Source organism: Microcaecilia unicolor, chromosome 2 (genome assembly GCF_901765095.1).
Source record: "Microcaecilia unicolor chromosome 2, aMicUni1.1, whole genome shotgun sequence".
Classification (NCBI taxonomy): Eukaryota; Metazoa; Chordata; class Amphibia; order Gymnophiona; family Siphonopidae; genus Microcaecilia; species Microcaecilia unicolor.
Window position 1 is genome coordinate 329,359,761 of NC_044032.1, and position 27,738 is coordinate 329,387,498.

Consider the following 27,738-nt stretch of genomic DNA (forward strand, 5'->3'; position numbering starts at 1 on the left):
AGGGAAAATGAGGGACGTTTATACGCGTCAACTACAGAAAGATCATGCTGCTCCACGGATATGTTCCTCATATGTGCTCTATCTGGATGTCCGGAACTGCATGCACTGTACACCTACTGAACATGCAGCTATATGCATATTGTGTATATGTGAAAAGGGTCAGGTGCTTCATACTCATCTATATAAGGCAAGTTCCGCACGCATAACAACCAGGCATGCAGCACGTCAAAGACGTCTATGCTTACGACGGCGTCCACGTGCTGATAGAGCCATATATGGGATGGTAATCCATATATGGAGCTGTGCACGAAACAACATCCGTCACGCAAGGCACTTGTTTTCCAACACCTGAAAAAATGGCGTACCGACTTGAGCCAAACTTCGGCCACGAGGAGAGCCTGCTGCTGGTGCGGCTGTGCCTTAGGCACCGCCATAGGCTGTTCATCCAGCACCACCACCTGCCCCCCAGGCTCCAGGCCATGAGAGCCTGGTCCCGCATCAGAGACAAGCTTGAAAGGTAAGTGTTTGGCCCACACACCCCCTCCTGTACCTACACATATAACAGCTCCGTCATCAGTGTAATCAGTAACTGGAGTGTGCATGCAAGGATAATGAGTAATATGGGTACATGCACAATCACTAATAAAATGTATGTTCTTGAAAGGACGACCATTCCCACATCCCTACAATAATGTATTTCGTTATTTAAATATTTCTTGCATGTGAACCCCACATTTTCCCACCCCCTCTTTGCAGGCTCTATGTGGCTTACAACACATCGGAATAGTGGAAACATTATACCAATTAAACGTATGGCATACTTGATAACATGGTAATGATAACACATATAAAGTAGTTTTACAAGCATAAATTATAATGCATACAAACGGTACTTTCTGGCCTCATGGCCACCTCTATGGCATCATCTGCATAGGAGCCAACTCGGTGGCTGCTGTAGGTGCTTGAGCACCCCCAATATAGAATAAATGCCTTGTATGTATCCAGGGAGGGGTGATCTCCACTGGGGGTAGCACCCCCAAAATTTTTAAAAAGGTGGCCCAACAGTGTTGACCCTCTCTCTGCTATTTGAATAACAAATGAATGTGTGTGCAGAGGGCAAGAAGGACCATCCCCTGACTCCTGCTCTACAAACTTATATCTTACAGACGCTTCGGGGTTCACCGGGATCTCGAGTCCCTGAGGAGGAGGTTCCGCCGTGTGAGGTGGGAGAGGCCCGAGCTCACCCGGGCAGTGCGACGGCACCTCAGGGCTCGCCGTAAGTATTCAAAAAACAGGACACCTGTACTGATTTATAAATATATTTATTGAATAATGCAAATGTCCTGTACAATATCAATTTCCATGTGGCTAATAGCCAACTACTAAGTAATAACATATTTATTGGTCCCAGATCAAGGATGCAAGTTGCAGGTGCACTCCCATGACTGTGGCTGCAACTTCCAACGACCATCCCTCCCCCCCCCCCCCCCCCCCCCCCCCCGAGATGAATGAGATTACATGCCTCACTTTACTGTCCCCCTTTCTGGGGTGGGTGTTTAGTGTGTCCTGGTAGACCTGCCTGAGGCCCTACTTTTACTGGATGTCATGGCCTCCCTCACATAAAAGTAATGTGCTAAACACCCTTCCCACTGCCCCCCCCCCCCCTCATTAAAAACAACAAAAGCAGGTCACCAAACCTTCGTCGCATCTCACAATGCAAACATGCTGGTCACCAATGAGTGTGGTCTGCCAACATGTCCTATGTGTTTTGTGTCAGTGCAGCTTCCAGGGTTCCTTGTCATGTCATCTGATGCATCTCAGTCCCCCATGGGTATAGGCCACGCCTCCTCACACCTTCCCCCATCCCCTGGCTCAGGCCACCCAGCTACTGCACTATGCAAGCCATGTTGCATGTGCTCATCTCATCCATACTCTGTTTACATACACAGAGCTCCAGCACCAGCAGGAGGAGCAGGCAGATGAGGAGGGCCACCTGGAGGAGGATCCAGGCCAGGAGGGGCACCTGGAGGAGGAGGAGGAGTCAGCCCAGGAGGGCTACAAACAGGAGGAGGAGGAGGAGCCGGCCAAGGAGGCCCATCATGAGGAGGAGTCGGACTCGGAGGAGGGGGTCCTCATCATTGATGAGGACATTATAGAGGACCCCTCCCCACCTGCAGCTCCATCATCAGCTGACCCATCTCCCTCCCCTCGGCCATCTCCATCCCCTGGGCCAGCTCCAGCCCCTGGGCCACCTCCATCTGAGGCCTCTCCATCCCCTGGGCCATCATCTGGATCCCCTGGGCCACCTCCAGCCCTTGGCCCAGCGGCAGTTCTGCGCCTCCTGCAGCACCTGGTAGATAGCCAGAACCAGGTGCTGCAGGAGCTACGAACCATTAGGCAGGGTAATGAGCAGCTGCAGGGCCCACTGAGGGTGGTCCTGCTGCTGCTCATTACCCTGCTGCAGAGGGCCTTGATTAGAGGCCATGGCCACCCGTCCTTGACGAGGGGGGAAGGGGGTGACAGTTTGTATTTTGTGAGGGGGGGTTGTTGGGTGGTTTGTTTGTATGTTGGGGGGGGGAAATGTTGGAGGAGGGGTTGGGGGGATATGTAGGGGTGTTGGGGAATTTTTGTGGGGGGGGGGGGGGGAATATGTTGGGGTTTGCACATAAAAAATATTTTTTCACATTTAAACTAAAAGTGTGTGCGTTGTGCATTACATATAACCAAATGGTGCTGTTGATGTGCGAGGAGGCAGCAATATGCATTGCGTGAAGTGTGAATGAGAACGTTGATGCATGTCTGTGATAATGGTGCCCATACAGAAGCCCACCTGTTCATTCCAACCTCCATGGCCGTAAGTGCAGGGGGGGTGGGCCGTGGAGGCTGGATGGCTATTTACTGTTGAGGGACACAAATGGCCATCCAGCCTCTCTCCCTCCCCCTTACCATACAGCCCCACAGCACAGAGTGGCATTAATAATAGATTTGTTGTCTAGCACTTGTGATCTGCCAAGTACACTCTTGCACATAACCCTAGGTAGCACATACATGATGTTTTCTCAGTGTGATCACCAGACACCCTTACCCACAACCATACCAAATTGGTGGGGGGGCCCACCAAGGACCTACAAACAGCTGCCTCATCTTTTCACATTCTATGCATCTGCAATGGTATATAGTGCTGAGGAGAAAAGGGAAAACAATGGGAAAACCATTAGATGGAGGCTTACTGCATCACAGTTGCAATATAATACAAGAGTTACAGAAGAGCACAAATAAATATGGTGTTCATTATTTGGTGTTTGCTCACACCTTTTTCAGTAGTAGGTCAAGGTGACCTACATTCCAGGTCTTTCCCTGTCCCTGGAGGACTGTAAGTTTGTACCTGAGGCAATGGAGGGTTAAGTGGCTCGCTCTAGATCACAAGGGGCAGGAGTGGCAACCTTGTGATTACAAGGCTGGTGATCTAACCACTAGGCCACGGCAGCCAGCAGGTTGTAGCTACCTGCAGGTAATTTGGGTTTGGACCTGAAACCACAAACTCTCTCCATCACCATGTCTTAAGGGCTCAGTAGGCAGTACCTGTGGCCACCTTGAAACTAGTTTGCAGCCTACATGTTAGAAATGTTGTTGTTCCATAACTATGGAGGATTGTAGGACTGTGTTCAATACTGTGCTAAAAACATGAATTGCCTATATAGTTCCCCCTCCCCCTCCTATCAAAAGTGAGAATGGGTGGCCATTTATAAATGGGGACTGGGGTTCAGCACACAAACAAGGATTGAACCTACCGAGAACCAATACAGCAGCTGCAACAGCTGGCCCACAGCATTGAGGACCTGGCAGAACCACACAGTATGGGGCTGATGGCCTCCAACCAGTGCACAGGAACCTGGTGAAAAGAGAGCTAAGACATGACTGCAGACTACATACAGTGAATGGACACTCCTTGATGATGAGTAGAAAGAGAAGAGGTGGCAGAGAAATAAGAGCTTACCATGAACGTCTGTTTCAAGAATGTGTAGTGCGCCTTCTATCTTCTGGAACATTAGCTGGACATCTGCCTCAGTGAAAGGACCCTTGCCGAGGGGTGCTTGATTTGGTGCGATTGTAGCAATTTCTTAGCTCCCACAGACTGCCTGCTACAACCAGGCAGAGAGAATGGGAGACAGGAAGAGGCTCAAAGGATGGAAATGGAAGTGTTGTGGGCTGAGGGCAACCACAAATAACAACCCCCCAAAATACACAGGTGTACCGAAGCATACCTTGCCAAACACAAACCTTAATATAAACGTGGGTAACACGTGTGAACTCACGTGAATCAGAACTGCCAAAGTCCCAGCGCATAAAATGGCGGTTTAAATGGCAATCAAGAAGGGGAAGGCAGGTGGGGACGCCCATAGTTATCTACCCATAATCGAAATCAGGAGCTCCAAATCGCTTCCTCAGCTGGGCACGTTTAGGAATTGTGTGTATAATCGAAATTAAAGCGCCCATATCAGACACGCCTATCCCCCGTCCAAAATGGGCGTTCCTGGCGACGATATAAATGCCCACTCCGTATTTTCGAAACCCCATTGGTACAATGCCGCCACGCCAGCCCCAACCCGGAAGGGTAATTTTTCTGATGCCGAGGTGGAGCTCCTGGTGCAGGAGATAGAGCAATGGCACACCAACCTGTTTGCTCCCACAGGGCAGAGACTGGCTGCGACCACCAAGCAGCGGGAATGGGAGGCGGTACGTGACAGGGTGAATGCAGTCTTCCACTGTGCAAGGGACGTGGAGGACTGCAAGCGCAAGTGGCGCAAGCTGAGGAGGGATGTGAGGAGGAAGGCTGGGGCCAATCCCGCAGCACATGACACAGCCAACCTCACCCCCATGGAGCTGACGGTCCACGCCCTCCTACCCCAGGAGGGCATCCATGGGATTGGTTCCCTTGACACCTTGGCCCAGCCTGAGGGCTCAGGTAGGTTGTCCATTATGATGTTGGGATATCTGTTGTGCTGCACTCCACTGTGTTATACAAGTTGGGGCCAGGGGGAGGAGGGAGGTGGGGGAGGAGTTTCACCACGGTGTGTCTCAGGCTGTCTTCATATGTGGAATAAACGCCCACCTTTATGATGGTGTCCTCACCTCCTACCCCCTACTCAGTTGCTCTGTACCCTTACTCTCTATTCCTACCGTAGTCATTGGCTTCCCTCTTACTTGTCCTGTGTGTGCAGCTTAATTACAGTGTAAGGTGTCTGAGTAGTGGTAGTATTAATGTGTGTCATAGGAGCAGACTCAGTGAGTGTTTGAGCACCCCCAATATTGAGGAAATATCATGTAGGTGTCCAGGGAGGGCTTATTTGTACTGGGCTTAGCACCCCTAATAATACTTTACACTTGGCTCCTATCCTATGGGTGTGTGTAGGTTACTACTGTGGCACAACTTTGGGGCTCTTCCTTCCCTTCTCCCTCCTATTTTCCCATCATCACCAAACTGTGCCTATTTCCTTCTGTCACCTTTGTGCTCTAGTTAGTGTGGGCCACATGCATGCAACTTAAGGAGCCTGTAATCGGGGTCATAAAGTAGTTCTAGGCAGTGTGCCAAGTCAGTAGTAACACAAGACATGCTCAAATGTCCTTCACTTTAACTAATATACAACAAACAGCTTGTCCGAGGCCACAAAGTTGTGAGCGGTGTCCTTGCCTTGGCTGTCCGTCCACCAGCTGTACCCAGCTGCCTGTGGGACTGTCATTCACATGAGTCTCAAACCCATTCCTCCTCACCATCTCTTTGCAGTTTCATCAAGTGTGGGGCTATGTAGATGAATGCTGAAAGACAAAAGTGGGTTATTTTCACCAACACACCCTTGTGCTATACAGGTGATGACTCTGATGAGGCTGGCCCTAGTGGCCTCCAATCACAACAAACGCCTACACCAGCAGGACAGCCTCTACCACCACCACCTGCAGCAGCAGTCCAGCCTCTACCACCACCACCTGCACCAGTCCAGCCTCTACCGCCACCACCTGCAGCAGCAGTCCAGCCTCTAACACCACCACCTGCACCAGTCCAGCCTCTACCTCCACCACCTGCAGCAGCAGAACCAGCACTAGAGGCCCAACCTCCACCGGCAGAGGCGGCACCTCTACCACAGGTTGAGTTTTCTGATGCGGAGGATGCATATAGGGGGCCAGCTCCTCGCCAGAGGCCCTCCAGCCAAAGGAGGCAACTCCTGCGGCTGGCCACTGATTTGCTGCGCCACAATGTGTGCTTGGAGGAGTACCGGCAGCAAAAATTAGAGCTGCAGCGGGAAGCACTGCAGGCGCAGCGCCAAGCCCACCAGGAACTGCTCCAGGCGCAGCACCAAGCCCACCAGGAGGTGCTCCAGCAACTCCAACAGCTGCAGCACAGCATTGAAGGCCTGCGCCCTCAGGTCACAGCTCCTACTCCAGCGGTGGTGGTGCAGCAAGACCTGCCATCCACTTCCTCCTCCAGTGGGCAGCAACCACCAGCTAAGAGGTGGGCCTTGAGATCAGGCGCCTCCGCAGCCACTAGTGCAGCACCCACCAAACCAGCTCCCATTCTGGGCCCTATGGCCAGGCAACAGCCAACAAGGTGGCCAGATTTCCACAGCGCAGCCGAAGCCGCAGGCTGCTGTGTGGATACGAAGGAGGACAGTGGGAGTAGCCCATTGGAGGAGTCTGAACAGACTTCCCCTGCAGCACCAGCTGCAAAGGAAGTCCGTGGGAGGGGTAGGAGGGGACAGGGAAAGTGATGGGCACATGCTAGATGGCGCAGTCTAAGCAATAAAGTTCATGACCTTCAAGCCCTGATGTTGGAGGCAGACTTAGACATTGTTGCAATCACAGAGACGTGGCTAAATGGTTCCCATGAATGGGATGCAAACATACCAGGCTATAATCTATTTAGAAAGGATTGAGAGGGTCATGAAGGTGGAGGAGTAGCTGTATATGTGAGAAATGATATCACGGCAACCGAAATGACAGGGACCTGGGGAAAGGAAGAAGCGATATGGATCACCATAAAAAGAGATAATAGAACCTCTGTCCATGTGGGTGTTGTTTACAGACCTCCGACACAATTGGAAGAATTAGATAAAGACCTGATCGCAGATATTCAAAGGTTGGGAAACAAGAGAGAGGTGCTCTTGCTGGGAGATTTCAATCTGCCGGATGTAGATTGGAAGGTTCCGTCTGCAGAATTGGAAAGAAGTAGAGAAATCGTGGATGCTTTCCAAAGTGTTTTGCTCAGACAAATGGTGACGGAACCCACGAGGGAGGGAGCGACGCTGGATCTGGTGCTCACAAATGGGGATAGTGTGTCATATCCGAGTGGGAGCCCACCTGGGCAGCAGTGACCATCAAACGGTTTGGTTTGATATAGCAGCTAAAGTGGAGAGCGGACACTCAAAACTCAAAGTTCTGGATTTCAAGCGTGCTGACTTTAGTAAAATGGGGGAATACCTGAGGAAGGAGCTGATGGGCTGGGAGGAAATACAAGAAGTAGAAGGACAGTGGTCCAGGCTGAAAGAAGCTATAAATACGGCCACGAACCTTTATGTAAGGAAAGTAAATAAAAGCAAGAGAAAAAGGAAACCGATATGGTTCTCCAAGCAAGTGGCTGAGAAAATAAAGGCTAAAGAGTTGGCGTTCCAGAAATACAAAAAAACTCAAGAAAAGGAACACGAGGAGGAATACCGGATGAAACTGAAAGAAGCCAAGAGAGAGATACGTCTGGCGAAAGCGCAAACGGAAGAACAAATGGCTAGAAATGTAAGAGGGGGTGGCAAAATTTTCTTCAGGTATATTAGTGAAAGGAGAATGACTAAAAAGGGAATCGTGAGACTAAAAGATACTGCGAACTGCTATGTGGATAATGATGAAGAAAAAGCAAATTTGCTAAATAGATACTTCTGTTCTGTTTTCACAGAAGAAAATCCTGGAGAAGGACCACGATGGACTGGAAAAAATACTAATGAGATTGAAGTGGATACAGCACCGTTCACGGAAGAGAGTGTGTATGAACAACTTGAAAAGCTAAAGGTGGACAAAGCCATGGGACCGGATGGGATCCACCCTAGGATATTGAGGGAGCTCAGACAGGTTCTGGCGGGTCCTCTTAAAGATTTGTTTAATATATCCTTGCAGACGGGAGAGATTTCAAGGGATTGGAGAACGGCGGAGGTGGTCCCTCTTCACAAAAATGGTGATAGGGAAGAAGCTGGAAACTACAGGCCGGTAAGCCTCACTTCGGTTATTGGAAAAGTAATGGAAGCGATGCTGAAGGAAAGGATAGTGAATTTCCTGGAAGCCAATAAGTTGCAAGATCCGAGACAACATGGTTTTACCAAAGGGAAATCGTGCCAAACGAATCTCATTGAATTCTTTGATTGGGTGACAGGAGAATTGAATCAGGGACGAGCTATGGACGTAATCTACTTAGATTTCAGCAAAGCTTTTGACACAGTTCCCCACAGGAGGCTCTTAAATAAACTAGATGGGCTGAAGATAGGACCCGAAGTGGTGAACTGGATTAGGAACTGGTTGACGGACAGACGCCAGAGGGTGGTGGTGAATGGAATTCGCTCGGAGGAGGGAAAGGTGAGTAGTGGAGTGCCTCAAGGATCGGTGCTGGGGCCGATTCTGTTCAATATATTTGTGAGTGACATTGCCAAAGGGTTAGAAGGTAAAGTTTGCCTGTTTGCAGATGATACTAAGATCTATAACAGAGTGGACACCCCAGAGGGAGTGGAAAACATGAAAAAGGACCTACGGAAGCTAGAAGAATGGTCTACGGTTTGGCAATTAAAATTCAATGCGAAGAAATGCAAAGTGATGCACTTAGGGAATAGAAATCCACGGGAGACGTATGTGTTAGGCGGGGAGAGTCTGATAAGTACAGACGGGGAGAGGGATCTTGGGGTGATAGTATCTGAGGATTTGAAGGCGACGAAACAGTGTGACAAGGCGGTGGCCGTAGCTAGAAAGTTGTTAGGCTGTATAGAGAGAGGTGTGACCAGCAGAAGAAAGGGGGTGTTGATGCCCCTGTATAAATCGTTGGTGAGGCCCCACCTGGAGTATTGTGTTCAGTTTTGGAGGCCGTATCTTGCTAAGAATGTAAAAAGAATTGAAGCGGTGCAGAGAAAAGCTACAAGAATGGTATGGGATTTGCGTTACAAGACGTATGAGGAGAGACTTGCTGACTTGAACATGTATACTCTGGAGGAAAGGAGAAACAGGGGTGATATGATACAAACGTTCAAATATTTGAATGGTATTAATCCACAAACGAACCTTTTCCGGAGATGCGAAGGCGGTAGAACGAGAGGACATGAAATGAGATTGAAGGAGGGCAGTCTCAAGAAAAATGTCAGGAAGTATTTTTTCACAGAGAGAGTAGTGGATGCTTGGAATGCCCTCCGGCGGGAGGTGGTGGAAATGAAAACGGTAGCGGAATTCAAACATGCGTGGGATAAACATAAAGGAATCCTGTTCAGAAGGAATGGATCCTAAGGAGCTTAGCCGAGATTGGGTGGCAGAGCCAGTGGCGGGAGGCGGGGATGGTGCTGGGCAGACTTATACAGTCTGTGCCAGAGCCGGTGGTGAGAGGCGGGACTGGTGGTTGGGAGGCGGAGATAGTGCTGGGCAGACTTGTACAGTCTGTGCCCTGAGGGGTACGGGTACGGATCAGGGTGGGGTGTGCACGGGGGGTGGCGCGCGTGGGTTTATCTTGTTGGGCGGACTGGATGGACCGTGTAGGTCTTTTTCTGCCGTCATCTACTGTGTTACTATGTTACTATGCTGGAGGGTGAGGGTGGGTGGTGGTGGTGGTGGGTGTGATGGTAACACTTATGTTAGTATTACAAATAAATGTGCACTTTCACAGAAAACTTGTTTCTATTAATCTTTACCTGACGCCAAGCAGGTAAGCAGTGAGCTCTGCTCTGTGGGCTGGGGGTGGAGGGGGCGGCTCCTCTGGAAGGGCCTGTCCTCTGCGCTGGGCCAAATTGTGCAGCACGCCACAAAGATCTTGGCCACCTTTTCTGGACTGTAGAGCAGCTCTCCTCCAGACCGGTCCAGACAGCGGAACCGGTTTTTCAAGAAGCCAAAGGTCCACTCAATGATCCCCCAGGTGCTCTGATGTCTCCTGTTGTAGGTTTCTTCTGCCCCTGGTTGTGGATGCACCACGGGGGTCATGAGCCACGTCCTCTGTGGGTACCCTCGGTCACCTTTGGAGAGAAGCAGAATGAGATAGATGAGTGTGTATTGCTTGGAGCAGGTACGGGGGGGGGGGGGGGGATTAGGATAGTGGGTTGTGGAGTGAGGTGGAGGAAGGCAGGGTGGAGGGTTGCCCAGTGGAGGAGGTATACATGGGTACATCCATGTTGCACTTACCTAATAGCCATCCACCAGTGACCTCCCCTCGTTCAAACCTGCGGAAGATGCCCGAGTGCTGTAGGATGTAGGCATCATGGGTGGAACCGGGGTACCTGGCACATACGTCTAATATCTCCCCCTGGGCATCACACACAACTTGCATGTTCTTCGAATGAAATGCCTTCCTGTTTCTGTAGGTGGCTTCGTGTGGCCGGGGGGGGGGGGGGGGTCTGAGTGGGACGTCTGTGCAGTCAATCACACCTATGACCAAGGGGAATCTAGCAACAGCATAGAAGGTGGCCATGTTGTTGTGCAGGGCCTGGGGGGTGGTGGGGAAAGTGATGTAGTGAGAGGTGTGAGTTAGAAAGGCATCCAGGAACTGGGTGAGGCAGTGTGAAATAGAAGCCTGGGTGAGCCCTATGTTAGCAGCTAATACAGATTGAAAACTCCCAGTGGCCAGGATAGAGAGAGAGGCAGTGATTTTGAGGTGGACAGGGATGGGGTTATTCCTACGGGTCTGGGGCTGAAGGAGGGGTTTCAGCTGCTCACAAAGCTGCACAATGGTCACCTTATCAAACCTGAACCTTGTCAGACACTGCTGGTCAGTGAGTTGTAGGAAGGTGGTGCGGGGCCTGAACACTCGGGGCCGTGAATACCTCCTGCGGTGTGTGGCCTCTTCCTCTAACATGGAAGCCGCCAGTGAATTTAGTGCATCCATTTCCCCACCAGCACAAGTATTAGTAGTAGTACTGAAACTACAGCAGCACACAGAATCTCACTCCGAACACACCCTCTGGCCAGTCACTCGCCAAACAGTACAGGGAACACAGAGACAAACGGAGGTCAGGGAATACAATATACAAGTGGGAACAGTGAATGGAGAGGGGAAGGGGAAGGGACCGATAGAGCAAGGAGGAGGAGTAGGGAAAAGTCAAAAGGTAAGACACAAAAGAGGCAGGTGAGGGTGACAACGTTCCGACTAGGGCAGACAGACGAACGTAAGAGGTTCTCCACACACTCAGCTTTCTCTGCAACCAACAATTCAGCTCTCCCAACACCGATCTCGCCACTCTCCAACTCCACACAATCGCTAATGGGTCTAAAGACGATTTCCCCCTTGCTCTGGTCGCTTTTATTTCGGGTCTAAGCAATGACGCCCATGTTTGTGCCCACCCAAAATCATTTCGCTATCCGTTATACGTTGTAGATGACCACCTCGTAACACCGCCCCCAACACGCCCCTTATTTGGGCGTTTGAGCGTACGAGCGAAACGGACGCACTGAAAGTTTTGTTTCCATTATACTGATTTAATCGTTTTTGTGAGATAAACGTCTATCTCCCGATTTAGGTCGCACTATAGGCGTTTTTCTCTTTTGAAAATAAGCAGGTTAGTCTATCTATTTTGACTACTTTCTCAAAAACATTGAGTTCTCTGAATAAAACCAATTTAGATTCAATTTCTTCATCATGGTTCCAAATTGCTAGACATGATTTGCTTCCACTGATCCTAATAATAATCACAAATAATATTTTATCCTCTGGCCAGATGTCTGATCTGTGAAAAAGTACAATAGTTAGATCATTGCTGAAAAAAAGCTCTTTGGACCCATCAATACCAGCAAATTATAGACCAGTGTCTTTTTATGTTTCCTTTCTAAGATTGATGAAAAGGTAATTTTTTTTAACTGCTTGATCATGTGGATAAGGTCTTTCCCCAAAAATCACCTATCCACCCAGGACGTAGCTGTGGACAGTTTTGACCTCCCTTTGTAAGAGATTTACACTTTCAGTTAGATAGGGGTTGTATAGCTCTATTAATTTCTCTCTATTTGCAGTCTGATTATTTATTTTCAAAACTGAATTATTGCAATATGCCAGCTGGTGTTCTTGATTATTGATTGAAATGTCTGCAAACAGTGCAGAATACTGCATCTCGTATTCTGTGTCACACCTCCTCTATTAATACAGTTACATTGGTTACCCATTAAATTTTGTTTTCAATACAAATTATTGCTGTTGACTTTAAAGCTTTTCATGATCATTCACCTAGCTATCTAGCCTCTTCAACTGTTTCATATATTCCAAGATGAACTCTTCGTGCTCTTAATGATTATCATTTAGTTCTCCCTTCAGTTTCCTCAGCTTAGAAACATAGAAATATGACAGACGATAAAGGCCATGTGACCCATCCAGTTTGCCCATCCTCTGTAACCCCTAATTCTTCCTGTTCCTAAGCGATCCCACATGATTATCCTATGCCTTTTTAAATTCTGGAACAGTCCTCAACGCCACCACCTCCACCGGGAGGCCATTCCACACTTTCACCACCCTTTCTGTGAAATAATACTTCCCCAGGTTACTCCTAAGCCTATTCCCTCTTAACTTTGTCATATGCCCCCTCATTCCAGAGCTCTCCTTCACTTGAAAAAGGCTCTCCTCCTGTACATAAATGCCCCTGAGATATTTAAATGTTTCTATCATGTCTCCTCTCTTGATGTTAAATGTCAGCGCACTTTTTATTACCTAGCGCCATCCTTGTGGGAATAGTTTGTCAAAACAACTGAGGCAAGTAGAGTCTTTTCTTGCCTTTTAAAGCTCTAAAAACCCATCTATTTTGCTTGGCTTCTGTGGACTAGGAGTTGAGCATCCAGCAGTAGACGTGGAGTGTGTGCCCTTGATATGGATATACTGATTTGTTTAATGGTTGCTATCTGTAAAAAAAAGAAAAAAAATGTATGTATTGATTTGTGTTTGTGTTCTACCGGTATGTTTCTTTTCTATTGCATTTTTTAGTTCTTTTCCCTTTTAGTTTTCACTTTTAATTGTAAACCACTTTGATCTGTTATGCAGTATATAACAGTATATCAAGAATAAATAACATAAGATAGAAAGCTTCAGTAAATTGCCTCAGATTTAAAGAACTTTCTTCTCACCCTGTTTGATTCCCCACCCCTTTGGGGAGCAGGCATCACTGGTTAGAAACCCATGATGTACATGAAATGAGAAAATCGCCTGTTATTGGGTTCTGTGTATGGCCCAGCCAGGTGATTTCCTGTGGGGGAAAAAGAGAAATTGAAAAGTGCCACGCTCCCCAAATGAAAATATCAGATAGGGAACATGATGAAACTGAGTCTCCATTTATTATGCATGAAGTCCCATTTTACATAGATTGTTGAGATGGTTGGATGAGCACAATTGTTTTGGTATTTTACAAAAGGCTCTGCCTTCTGATGCAATCACTAATCTTATTCACGCAGGTGTTTGCTGGCTTTCAGGGGGGGGGGGGGTAAAATCTTGGCAAGACTTTATGAAATGAGAGAAGAAGTGCATTAGTTTCTAGTGTTGCATCAGCATGCCAGTTTTGTTACAATTATTGGTTGGGAAAAGTAGCATACATGGCTGACGTCTGTAAAGCTGTCTCCTCCATAGCTTTCCAGGAGATAAAATGGAGAGCAAATTCAAGTAAACACCATGTCCTTGAAGTCAGCACAGCCTTGCCAGGAAGAAATGCAGAATCCATGTTTCAGAAAAGATGGTTCATGGCCTAACCAGGCCTCAGGCCTAACAAAGATGAGACACAGGGAACCCCTACAATGGCGTGTACGAAATCGTAAAAACAGCCAGATAATCCAGGAAACCCATCTTAAACACCTTGAAAGTGCTAACTAAAACCTTATAAATAATCCTTTGCTTTATAGGAAGCCAATACTTCCTCTTAAGCAAAGGAGTAACATGACCATACTTCTTCATGTGATATAATTACCTAATATCTGTATTTTACATAAGTACATAAGTAATGCCACACTGGGAAAAGACCAAGGGTCCATCGAGCCCAGCATCCTGTCCACGACAGCAGCCAATCCAGGCCAAGGGCACCTGGAGAGCTTCCCAAACGTACAAACATTCTATATATGTTATTCCTGGAATTGTGGATTTTTCCCAAGTCTATTTAGTAGTGGTTTATGGACTTGTCCTTTAGAAAACCGTCTAACCCTTTTTTAAACTCTGCTAAGCTAACCGCCTTCACCACGTTTTGAATTGATTGCAGTTTCTTAATGTTGAATGTGGAAGACCAGAATAAATTGTTACAGTAGTCCAGTTTTATAATGAGGAGAGAGAGAATGTTGATGAAAAATATCAGGATCAAAAAGATGTCTGACAGAACATAGTTGACAAAGAACACAGAAACCAGACTTATTTAAATGTGAAATCTGTGGCCCAAATGAAAATTTTGAATCAAGAAACACACCTAAATATTTGAAAGAATCAACTGATGCAATACGAGTTCCAAGTAAAGAAACTATACAAGACAGTTGGGGAAGATGACTGGTGATTCAACATGCAACAGCTTTTTCCTTATTTAAAACCAATCTGTTGCCAAACAACCATCCTGCCACAGCATCAAGACACTTCTGAAGAGAACCCAAAGACAGTGAAAGAGGATTTGTCGGATACACTAATAAAATATCAGTTGCATAAAAAGAGTTGTTTGGTGTATCACTCCATGGTGCGACTGCACCTTGAGTACTGTGTTCAATTCTGGTCGCCGCATCTCAAGAAAGATATAGTAGAATTGGAAAAGGTGCAGCGAAGGGCAACTAAAATGATAGCGGGGATGGGATGACTTCCCTATGAAGAAAGACTAAGGAGGCTAGGGCTTTTCAGCTTGGAGAAGAGACGGCTGAGGGGAGACATGATAGAGATATATAAAATATTGAGTGGAGTGGAACAGGTGGATGTGAAGCGTCTGTTCACTCTTTCCAAAAATACTAGGACTGGGGGGCATGCAATGAAACTACAGTGTAGTAAATTTAAAACAAATCGGAGAAAGTTTTTCTTCACCCAACGCGTAATTAAACTCTGGAATTCTTTGCCGGAGAACATGGTGAAGGCGGTTAGCTTAGCAGAATTTTAAAAGGGGTTAGACGGTTTCCTAAAGGATGTCCATAAACCACTACTAAATGGACGGGAGAAATCCACAATTCCAGGAATAACATGTATAGAATGTTTGTACGTTTGGGAAGCTCGATGGACCTTTGGTCTTTTCCCAGTGTGGCATTACTTATGTACTTATGGACTCTGGCTTTTTCTGAAGTAATTCCTACGTTGGGGAGAGGAAAGACTACGCAAAACAGAGGAATTCAATAAGTGGCTTGTCTTGGTGTAAAGAAGAAGGGGGTAATGCGTGGAAAAATAACAGGCTATACTGTAATGATGGGCTACATCTTTCTATGATGGGAAAAAGGATCCTTGGGGAGAAATTCAGACAGTATGTTTCTAGACATTTAAACTAGAGGGTGGGGGTGACAAAAGGAAGCAGGGGATTTCGGAAAGTCACCCCTAGAATAAACATGATGGCAGAGGGAAAGGTCATGTAAATATGAAAAACCACCCAAACTCACTAAGCACATGGAAAGTTATGTGCACAAATTCTGGTAGTCTAAGTAAAAAGGTTCAAGACTTGCAAGCCCTGATGTTTGAAGAAAACTTGGATATTGTTGCTATTATGGAGACGTGGTCCAACGATTCTCACGAGTGGGATGTAACCGTACCGGGCTATAATCTTTTTAGGAAGGATAGAGAGGGCCCAAGAGGTGGAGTGGCTCTGTTTGTGAGAGAGAACATCAGAGCAGCTGAAATGCGGGGAACCTGGGGAAAGGAAGAAGCTTTATGGATCGTCCTGGAAAGAAAAGGCGGAACCTGTATCCACACGGGAGTTATCTACAGACCTCCTGCGCAAACAGAGAAGTTAGACAAGGATCTGATAGAAGATATTCAAAAGATTGGTATGAAAGGGGAGGTGTTACTGTTGGGAGATTTCAATTTGTCTGACGTGGATTGGAACGTCCCATCTGCGGAATCGGAAAGAAGTAGAGAGATTGTGGATGCCTGTCAAAGTGCCTTGCTTAGACAAATGGTGACGGAACCTACAAGGGAAGGGTTGATGCTGGATCTAGTGCTCTCTAATGGAGGTAGTGTTTCCGATATCCAGGAGTGGGTGCCCACCTTGTAATAGTGATCATCACACCATATGGTTTGATATAAGGGCGAAGGCAGAGTGCGGACGCACAAAACTCAAAGTACTGGATTTCAGACATACTGATTTTGATAAAATGGGGGAATACCTGAAGAAGGAGCTGTTGGAGTGGGAAAGCGTAGGAGAAGTGGGAAAACAGTGGTCCAAGCTAAAAGCTGCTATAAATATGGCGACTGATCTTTTTGTGAGGAAAGTAAACAAAAACAAGAGAAGCAGGAAGCCTATATGGTTCTCCAAACAAGTAGGTGAAAAAATAAGAGCAAAAGAGGCTTTGTTCAAGAAATACAAAAGAACGCAACGAGAGGATTACGGAAAAGATTATCGGATTAAACTGAAAGAGGCGAAGAGGGAAATAAGGCTAGCAAAAGCGCGAGCAGAAGAAAAAATGGCTAAAGATGTAAAGAGAGGTGACGACTTTTTTCAGATATATTGGAGAAAGGAGAAGAGATAGGAATGGAATTGCGAGACTGAAAGATAATGAGAATGGGTATGTGGAGAATGATGAAGATAAAGCGAACATGCTAAACAATTATTTCTCTTCGGTGTTCACGCAGGAAAATCCTGGAGAAGGACCGCGGTTGGATGCCGAGGGAACGTCTGGGAATGGAGTGGATACTGCGCCATTTACGGAAGAAAGAGTTTATAAACAGCTGGAGAATCTGAAGGTGAACAAAGCTATGGGGCCGGTTGGGATACATCCCAGGATACTGAAGGAGCTCAGAGAGGTCATGGCGGGACCTCTTAAAGATTTATTTAATAGATCTTTAGAGACAGGAGAGGTTCCCCAAGATTGGAGACGAGCGGATGTGGTCCCTCTTCATAAAAGTGGAGACAGGGAAGAAGTGGGAAACTACAGACCGGTAAGTCTCATATCAGTGGTAGAAAAAATAATGGAGTTGCTGCTGAAAGAAAGGATAGTTAACTTACTGGAAATCAATGGGTTACAGGACCCGAGGCAACATGGCTTTACCAAAGGAAAATCCTGCCAAACGAATCTTATTGACTTTTTTGACTGGGTGACCAAAGAACTGGATGAGGGACATGCGCTAGATGTAATCTACTTGGACTTTGGCAAAGCCTTTGATATGGTCCCCCACAGAAGACTCGTGAATATGCTGAAAGGGTTGAACTTAGGACTGAAAGTGGTGAACTGTATAAGAAACTCGTTAACCAACAGGTGGCAGAGGGTGGTGGTAAATGGAATCCGCTCAGAGGAAAGGAAGGTCAGCAGTGGAGTTCCTCAGGGGTCGGTGCTGGGGCCTATTCTGTTTAATATATTTGTGGGAGATATTGCTGAAGGATTGGAAGGAAAGGTGTGCCTTTTTGCGGATAACATGAAAATAGCCAATAGAGTGGATACCCTGGAAGTAGTATGAAGTTCTATCCGTCTACTTGGCGTGCAAATGCAGATGCTGTTGTAAATTCTTGGTCAGTGTAATACTTTTTCAATTCAAAGTCTGTGTGTATCTCAGTCCAAAGCTTCAAACAAAAGTCAGTATCCAAAGTATCTACAGTCTGTGCCCTGAGAAAGGCAAGGACAAATCATACTGGGGTATACATATAAAGTATCACATACCATGTAAAATGAGTTTATCTTGTTGGGCAGACTGGATCAGACCGTACAGGTCTTTATCTGCCGTCATTTACTATGTTACTATGATATGTTACATTGGGGTAGATATTAAGAGCTACTTAACCAGGTAAAATTGACCATTTTGGGGATTAATATTCAGTGGCACTTAATCAGATAGTGCCACTGAATATTATGTCTGCCTGCTGTGCTGCTGTCCCAGACTCTATTCAAATTGTAACTAAACTACTTCAGGCACAGCTCCTTGTGACTCTGGGCAAGTCACTTAACCCTCCATTGCCCCAGGTACAAATAAGTACCTGTATATGTAAACCGCATTGAGCCTGCCATGAGTGGGAAAGCGCGGGGTACAAATGTAACTAAAATAAATAATAAATAAATAAAATCTTGTTAGATACAAAATGTAACCAATGATTCAAGACTCTGTACAAAGTGTAACCAAACTACTCAACCTCTTGTAAGCCACATTGAACCTACAAATAAATGGGAAAATGTGGGTTACAAATGCAGAAAAATAAAATAAATAAAGTAGAACTACGGCAGACTGGAGGTGGACCTGGAAGTTATCTGGGCACCGCTGATGTTCAGTGCCAGTGGCCAGATAACTAACTGGGCAAGTAGGATCACATAAAAAGGAGTCCTACCTATGCCCAGTTATTTATCCATGTACCAGCACTAACTATCAGTGGTACTTGGATAACTTCCTGTGACCTGGATATTCAGCACTGGTAGTGAGATATGGCCCTGCACTGAATACATGGGTGTAATTCAGCCTGTGGCAGTTATCATTTAAAAAAAATGCTGACCACCATGACTGAATAAAATTTCCCAGGTTGTTGTTTTTTTTTGGGGGGGGGGGGTTAAATCTGTGTGTATAGTATAAATGTATATCTGCATGTGTTTTCCATAAGTTTTAAACCATGAAAATGTGACACAAAGATATTTTGAATAGTAAAAATAAGTAAATGAAATAAGACATTTTTCAAGCTTTAATTCCCTCTGTATCAGCTGATTAGATTCTTTAGACTCAAGTTAGATATTCAAATCTGTATTTTATACAAATACCAAATTGACCTTTCACAAATAAAATGTTCTCCTTTATTCAGGAAATGATTTAGCAAGGGTGCTAAACTGGGGAACTGGCTACAGTGGGGAAGATCCACATTCAATTCTACTCTCCGTAGAAGAGGCAGATGATGTACTTATGGATCGCTGGACCATACTGTTAGATTCTTTGGAAGCTACAGAAGGCACTGAGAATGGTATTTTACAACCTTTACCTCCAAAGGTATTTTATTTACTTGATTTTAACACCAGAGATTGAAGAATAATTTTAAAGTATTCTCATTTATTTTATTTATTACTATTTTATGTATTTATTTGAATGTAGCTAAAGGTGAGTTATGTTCAGATACAGTAGGTATTTCCCTATCATTGAAGGGCTTGCAGTCTAAGTTTGAACTTGAGGCAATGAAGGGTAACTTGCCCAAGATCACAAGGAGCAACAGCAGCAGGATTTGAACCCTGGCTTCCCTGGTTGACAGCGCTGTATTTTCACCACTGGGCTGCTACTTCATAGGATTATTACTGGCTGCTTTTCTGGTATTGTCACTGTACTATTAAAACATGAATTTATAATAGGTCTATAAAGTAGTGCCAAGCAAGTTATGACTCTGTATGTGTGTTTATCATAAGCTGTCCTGCATGTACTTATATCAACCACACTTCTATCTTGTTAGTCCTGTAGCTAAGAAAGCACATCACACCTCCCTTCCTTCAAAAAATGCTAGATGCCTTTCAAATAGCATATTCAATCATATCTTTTGAATGTGTTCAAATGATTGGAGACCATTAAAGTGGTGGTTGTGCTATACCTTTGTGTTAAAATACACATACTTGTCAGCCATCTTATGCCATGTATATCACTATCTGACCAAGCTTCCAGCTGTGCAGTATGGGAACCAGTTCAGCTAATCATCCACAACCCGGTGTTGTCCCTTCCTTTCCTGCAGCAGATGCTTGGCCACCAACAATGAGACTCACTGGAGGATCCTATTGCCTGTCCCGTAAGTATATTTCTATGTGTTGAGGATGTGCATATAGATGAACTATTAGTACATAGCTGTAGTTAACCCTCTAGTATCACTTGTTAAAGTGCGTTGAAGTATATGTAGGTAATCTATATTTAGAATATTTAAATAATTTAATTACATTTTACAGTATGAAATTGGAGAGTCCAGGGTTCTCTTCTGTGTAAGAGAAAGAATCGAAGGCTACAAGACTCAAGATCACAGGTGCAATAGTAACTGGACTACTTTGGCAGCAAAAGGTATTGAGCTGCTACCTCATACTGAAGGAGGCAGAGATGGTGTGTTCTGTACTGCCATTTTGCCTTTTTAGCTTGATCAAGTGCTTCCATAGCATTATGTGCCAATTATCCATAAGCAAGCTTCAGAACAGAAAGAATATAGTAACATAGTAAATGACGGCAGATAAAGACCTGTACGGTCCATCCAGTCTGCCCAACAATATAAACTCATTTTACATGGTATGTGACACTTTATACCCGAGTTTGATTTATCCTTGCCATTCTCAGGGCACAGACCATAGAAGTCTGCCCAGCACTTCTTCTTGTACTAAGTTCTGAAGCTAACATCAAAACCCCTTAAAATTTACACTCCAGCCCATCCCTATCCAGTCACGATCAGGGCATAGACCGTAGAAGTCTGCCCAGCACCAGTTTTGCTTCCCAATTACTAGCGTTGCCACCTAATCTCCGCTAAGATTCCATGGATCCATTTCACGTGTATTGATATTAAAATCCATGTAAACAGCATTCTCCAAGGACAAGCAGGCCAGGCAATTCTCATATGTGGGTGATGTCATCCACTCCGCCTGGTGCAGAACACTTTTATATCGTACTATATCCTTTTTATACAAATTATTTTAATGAGGTCTTTATTAAAGTGAACAAAGAGAAATATATCCAAGTACAATGTACAATCTATACAAGGAAAAACACAATATGTTCTCAAAACTAAGGAAACCTCTATATGTATAGTTTTGTTGTAATTAAACAATACTAAAAGCATATTATATCTTTAAGAGCATGTGACAGTGCTTCCACTGTGAGAGCGCAGGACCATCAGTCCCTCTTCATCCACAGTGAGGAGAAAACGCACTGCTCGCAGCTCTTCACAGGTCCTCACAGTTTCTGGTGTGTCAGTTCTTTTTGAGCTTTTTTGTTTCTTCCCTTCGGGTATTGTTTTTGCCCTGTTTTATGTTTTCCCTCTTTGGGATTCTGTTTTTTCTTAACCCTCACGGTTTTAGTTCGTTCTGGGTGCGTTAGGCGCGCGGAGCATTTTTCTCTTTGCATCTAATCTTCTTCCCAGTTGCTAAAGTACCTCAGTCATTTATGGCCCCTATTCACATTCTCTTCCTAGCCCTGTCCCTTCCTAATCTTTTCCCTCACCCCCTACCTCTCTCCACTACAGGAACTCACTGCCCATCCATCGACTTCATCACCTCACCTTCTCTCCTACCCTCTTCCTCCCTCTTGGCTTTTAATCTCCGTCTCTTTCTTCCCTCCATTTTGCCTTCCCCATTCCACCTAAATACCTCTCGCCTTCGACGCCTGCGTGGCCACACCTCTCCTACTCTCCTCCGCTCTCTTTTACTCCTTCTCTTACTCTCAGCCGGTGACATCAATCCCAATCCTGGCCCTCCTCACCAACTATTATCCCAACTCTACAGATCTCACCGCGACCTCTCTAACCTCATCTCTATTCCTCTACTCCCCTCCTCTTCTCTGCCCTTCTCTTGCGCCCTATGGAATGCCCGCTCTATCTGTAACAAACTCCCCTATATCCAGGACCTCTTTATCTCGCGTCACCTCCATCTGCTCGCCATAACAGAAACCTGGCTCTGCCCTGATGACTCTGCTTCAGTCGCAGCCCTCTGCCATGGTGGTTATCTTTTTTCACATACTCCTCGCTCTACTGGTCGCGGGGGCGGTGTTGGACTACTTCTCTCTCCCTCCTCCAGATTTCAACCCCTTCTTCCACCTCAATCTCACTGTTTTTCCTCCTTTGAAGTCCACTCTATCCGCCTTTCCTCTCCTCTGCCTCTTCGAATAGCGGTCATTTATCGTCCCCCTGATAAGTCCCTTTCATCCTTTCTCAGTGACTTTGATGCCTGGCTTGCCTTCTTCCATGATCCTTCCTCCCCCTCTCTCATCCTTGGTGACTTTAATATTCCTGCTAATGATCCTTCCAACATATTTCCAAGTTACTCGCTTTAACATCCTCCTTTAATCTCCAACTATGCTCCACCTCCCCCACTCATCAAAATGGTCACTGTCTTGATCTCATCTTCTCCTCCAACTGTTCACCCTCTAGTTTCCTTGCCTCTGATCTTCCCCTCTCTGATCACCATCTTATAACTTTCACACTTAAATCTCCTCCCTCCCAGTCCCGTCCTATTATATCTAATTTATCTAGGAATCTTCACGATATTGACCCTTCATCTCTATCCTCCCATGTTTCAAACCTCCTCTCTACTGTGGCACCATCCACGTCTGTCAACGAGGCTGTTTCTTCTTACAACAATACTCTATCCTCTGCCTTAGACACTCTTGCACCTTTGATGACCCGCCCTATAAGGCGCACAAAACCCCAACCTTGGCTGACTTCTAATATCTGCTACCTACGTTCCTGTACCCGCTCCGCCAAACGCCTCTGGCGGAAATCTCGGGCCCTTGCTGATTTCCTACACTTTAAATTCATGCTGACCTTCTTCCAATCTGCTCTTTTACGCGCCAAACAGGATTATTATATCCAACTGACCAACTCTCTTGGCTCTAACCCTCGACTTCTCTTCACCACATTGAACTCTCTCCTCAAGGTGCCCCCTCCCTCAACTCCCCCTTCATTATCTCCTCAGACCCTTGCTGAATTCTTTCACGACAAGGTTCAAAAGATAAACCTTGAATTCTCTACCTCGCCACCTCTCCCTCCACTAGTCCGTTCCCCTCTCTCTCCTTCCGCTCATTCTTTTTCCTCCTTTCCTGAAGTTACTATAGAGGAAACTACACTTCTCCTTTCTTCCTCAAAATGTACCACCTGTTCCTCTGATCCCATTCCCACCCACCTTCTTAATGCCATCTCACCTGCTGTTATTCCTTTTATCTGTCACATTCTCAACCTCTCACTGCAACTGTCCCTACTGCCTTTAAACATGCTGTGGTCACACCTCTCCTTAAGAAGCCTTCACTCGACCCTACTTGTCCCTCTAATTACCGACCCATCTCCCTCCTCCCTTTTCTCTCCAAATTACTTGAGCGTGCTGTTCACCGCCACTGCCTTGATTTTCTCTCCTCACATGCTATTCTTGACCCACTACAATTTGGTTTTCGCCCTCTCCACTCAACCGAAACTGCTCTTACTAAAGTCTCCAATGACCTATTACTGGCTAAATCCAGAGGTCTCTATTCCATCCTCATTCTTCTTGATCTTTCCGCTGCTTTTGACACTGTTGATCACAGCATACTCCTTGATATCCTGTCCTCACTTAGATTCCAGGGCTCTGTCCTTTCCTGGTTCTCTTCCTACCTCTCCCTCCGCACCTTTAGTGTTCACTCTGGTGGATCCTCTTCTACTTCTATCCCTCTGCCTGTCGGCGTACCTCAGGGTTCTGTTCTTGGTCCCCTCCTCTTTTCTATCTACACTTATTCCCTTGGTTCATTAATCTCATCCCATGGCTTTTCCTACCATCTCTATGCTAATGACTCCCAAATCTACCTTTCTACCCCTGATATCTCACCTTGCATCCAAACCAAAGTTTCAGCGTGCTTGTCTGACATTGCTATCTGGATGTCTCAACGCCACCTGAAATTAAACATGACCAAAACCGAACTTCTCATTTTTCCCCCCAAACCCACCTCCCCACTCCCCCCGTTTTCTATTTCTGTTGATGGCTCTCTCATTCTCCCTGTCTCCTCGGCTCGAAACCTTGGGGTCATCTTTGACTCTTCTCTCTCCTTCTCTGCTCACATCCAGCAGACCGCCAAGACCTGTCGTTTCTTTCTTTACAACATCCGTAAAATCCGCCCCTTTCTTTCCGAGCACTCTACCAAAACCCTCATCCACACCCTTGTCACCTCTCGTTTAGACTACTGCAATCTGCTTCTTGCTGGCCTCCCACTTAGTCACCTCTCCCCTCTCCAATCGGTTCAAAACTCTGCTGCCCGTCTCGTCTTCCGCCAGGGTCGCTTTACTCATACTACCCCTCTCCTCAAGTCGCTTCACTGGCTCCCTATCCGTTTTCGCATCCTGTTCAAACTTCTTCTACTAACCTATAAATGTACTCACTCTGCTGCTCCCCAGTATCTCTGCACACTCATCCTTCCCTACACCCCTTCCCGTGCACTCCGCTCCATGGATAAATCCTTCTTATCTGTTCCCTTCTCCACTACTGCCAACTCCAGACTTCGCGCCTTCTGTCTCGCTGCACCCTACGCCTGGAATAAACTTCCTGAGCCCCTACGTCTTGCCCCTTCCTTGGCCACCTTTAAATCTAGACTGAAAGCCCACCTCTTTAACATTGCTTTTGACTCGTAACCACTTGTAACCACCTACCCTCCTCCTTCCTGTACACAATAATTGATTTGATTTGCTTACTTTATTTTTTGTCTATTAGATTGTAAGCTCTTTGAGCAGGGACTATCTTTCTTCTATGTTTGTGCAGCGCTGCGTATGCCTTGTAGCGCTATAGAAATGCTAAATAGTAGTAGTAGTAGTTTTTTCCTACTTTTATATTTCCTTATTTTTTCTCAGGCTCACAAGGCTCTCTTAGGCCTGAACTTTGGTCGGGATCCTTTCCCTTCATTTTTCTCAGCAATTTGCCCCTTTTTCTATCACCATCAAGTTGTTTGATTTAGCCATGGCTGTTTTCTCTTCCATGTCATCGAAGGTTCCTAGTTGCCTCAAGCGCTGTGCTTGGTGCAATCGAACCATCTCTGGGACTGACACCCATTCCTGGTGTCTCCAGTGTTTGGAGCCAGATCATAACTCTACTGTGTTCTTTGCTTGCATATGCTAAAAAGAACCCGGTTATCTAGAGAAGTTCAGAAAGAGAAAGATTTTGGAGCCAGGTCTGGTACGTTGATGTCAGTATTGGGTGCATTGGTCCCCATGGCTGCTAGATACATGTCTGACACTAAGAGTGAGCGTGCATTAAGCAGAGTCCCCAGGACCAGTCATCATCAGACCCAACAGTGAGGAGGTGTGGATTTGATGACATCTTCATTGACACCAAGTAAAACCCAAGAATCACAAGCATCGATACCCCTCGACGCATGCTGCTGAGAGCACAAGGACACAGAGGGATCTGATACCCGAGAAGCGTTGGCACTGGGAGAAGAGCTCCCCCTCCATTGAGAGGTGCTGCCATGGGGCTCTCCATGCAGCTGGGACCAGGTGCCTGAGTCGGCACTATCAGTACTCTTTCAAAAAGTACAAAGACCAGGGGACACTCGATTATATTACATGGAAATACTTTTAAAACAAATAGGAGAACATATTTTTCACTCAAAGAATAGTTAAGCTCTGGAACTCGCTGCTGGAGGATGTGGTAACAGTGGCTAGTGTATCTGGGTTTAAAAGAGGTTTGGACAAGTTCCTGGAGGAAAAGTCCATAGTCTGTTATTGAGATGGACATGGGGGAAGCCACTGCTATCTCTGGGATTGGTAGCATGGAATCTAGCTACTATTTGGGATTCTGCCAGGTACTTGTGACCTGGATTGCCCACTGCTGGAAGCAGGTTACTGGGCTAGATGGACCATTGATCTGCCTCAGTATGGCTATTCTTATGAAAGGATAAATGCAGTTGCCTAAAAAGAACAGATTGCAAGAATGTTTGGGATGGGTCACTATGGGTATTGGGGTTCCCCTTCGAACATGGTATGTTATACAGCAGAAGTTTTTCCCTACTAGACTATGCTTTTTACAAACAGCTATTCGTTATGCCCCAGGATTTCGGGCGGGACAGGAAGATGGAGTGTACGGTCAGTGGGAATTAAAAGGGTTGATCACTTTGGGTCCGATTTGGGAGGAAGGGGAACTCTACCTTTTCAGGATCTCCAGGAGAAGTACGGCCTGCCCTCTCTTCACTTCTTTCATTACAGACAATTTAGGGACTATATTTTGTGTAAAGCATGGGGGGGAGATTGGTTTGGAGGAGACTCTTTTAGAAAGGGCACTGTGTGGTGGGGCGGGGCTGTGTTTCTCGTTTATACCAGGCTTTACTATTGGCATGCTCTCCTCTGGATTATTACACAGAATAAATATTAGGAACCGGACCTAGGAGCAGTTTATATAGAGAAGCAGTGGGAAAAGATTTTTAAATTTCTCCTTAAGCCATCTGTCAGCAGTACCTTTATTGAGAATGCACATTAAATGCAATATTGATAATATTACACTCTGCAGCATTTGCTGCATATTTTTGATTGGCACAGGACTTTGTTGGCATAACTGTGGACAATCAGGAGATATGTACCACAATTGGTGGTCTTGACCCCTTGTTCAACTGTATTGGCACTCTGTCCATTCTCTGGTGCAACAGTTTATAGGAAGTTCCTATCTTTTTGAAAGCAGAACATTGTTTGCTCCATTGGAATAAAACCTTCACAGCATAGTCTGGCAATTTACCTGTTTACAGCAGCTCGTCTGGCATTGGTGGCAGTGTGGACGAGTCCTCAGATTTTTTTTTTTTTTTTTTTAGTTATATTTGTACCCCGGCGCTTTCCCACTAATGGCAGGCTCAATGCGGCTAGATCCCACCTTGAGCTCGCTATTTGCATAAAATGGATTATTTGTGTTTGATGTCTGAGCTGACAGCAGTCAAGAATGGCCAGCTTACTAAGTCTCATAAAGTCTGGGGCTCTTATTGAACCTGGAAATCTAACCCACAGACTCTGGAGTGATTGACCTCTGCTTTGGTTTTTTATTTTTTTGGCAACTGTATTGGGAGTGTATTGTTGTATACTGAGACCTAACGAGGGAATGTGCTGGGTGGGATTGGAGGTTTTGATTGATTATTATTGTTGTGGTTCATTCATATGTTGAGTGGATATTGCTCATCTTCAATAAACTTCTTTGAATAGCAAAAAAAAAAAAAAAACTAAATCATTGTATGGTTTTAAACAGAAATAGCCTTCAGAAGGGATGTAGGAAGCAAACTTTATGACTCTGATTATTGTGCTGTTAGTTCCCTCTGTTTTGGTATTAATGAGAAATAGCATCGTTCTTTTTTGAATCCAGAAATAATCGTAATTGCTTTGGGACCCAGAAAACATATGTTTGACCACTTATTCTAATAATACATTCACAGGAATATGTAAGAACTGCCACCCCCACCCCCTGCAAGGGACTGCAGGGGGGGTAGCTCTTGCTAGATGTTTCTAAACAAACTCAGGATAACATCTGGAAAAGCCATATGCGTTGTCTCAAAAATTGAACTTGATGATGATGAAAGTAAAAAATCAGTCTTTAGCAGACTTAAACTTAAAAGTCACAAACAAAGGAATATCTTCCTCTAATGTCTTCAAAAATGCATTCAGATCTAAACTATCTAGAGGAAATTCCTGGAACATTAACATCAGTTCTCTAATCTTCCTTTCTCTGCTAGTATAAAAAGCCCTTTGCACTAGTGAGACTGCTTCCTCT

The 27,738-nt window shown here is 45.7% G+C and overlaps 1 protein-coding gene across 1 annotated transcript in view; it reads left to right on the forward strand.

Annotated features, from left to right (window-relative positions):
- DGKQ (diacylglycerol kinase theta) overlaps nucleotides 1-27,738 on the forward strand; it is a 679,503-nt gene that overhangs the window by 509,580 nt on the left and 142,185 nt on the right. Inside the window, 1 exon segment of the mRNA XM_030192090.1 lies at nucleotides 19,122-19,303. Within this exon segment, the coding sequence (XP_030047950.1) occupies nucleotides 19,122-19,303 (182 nt within the window).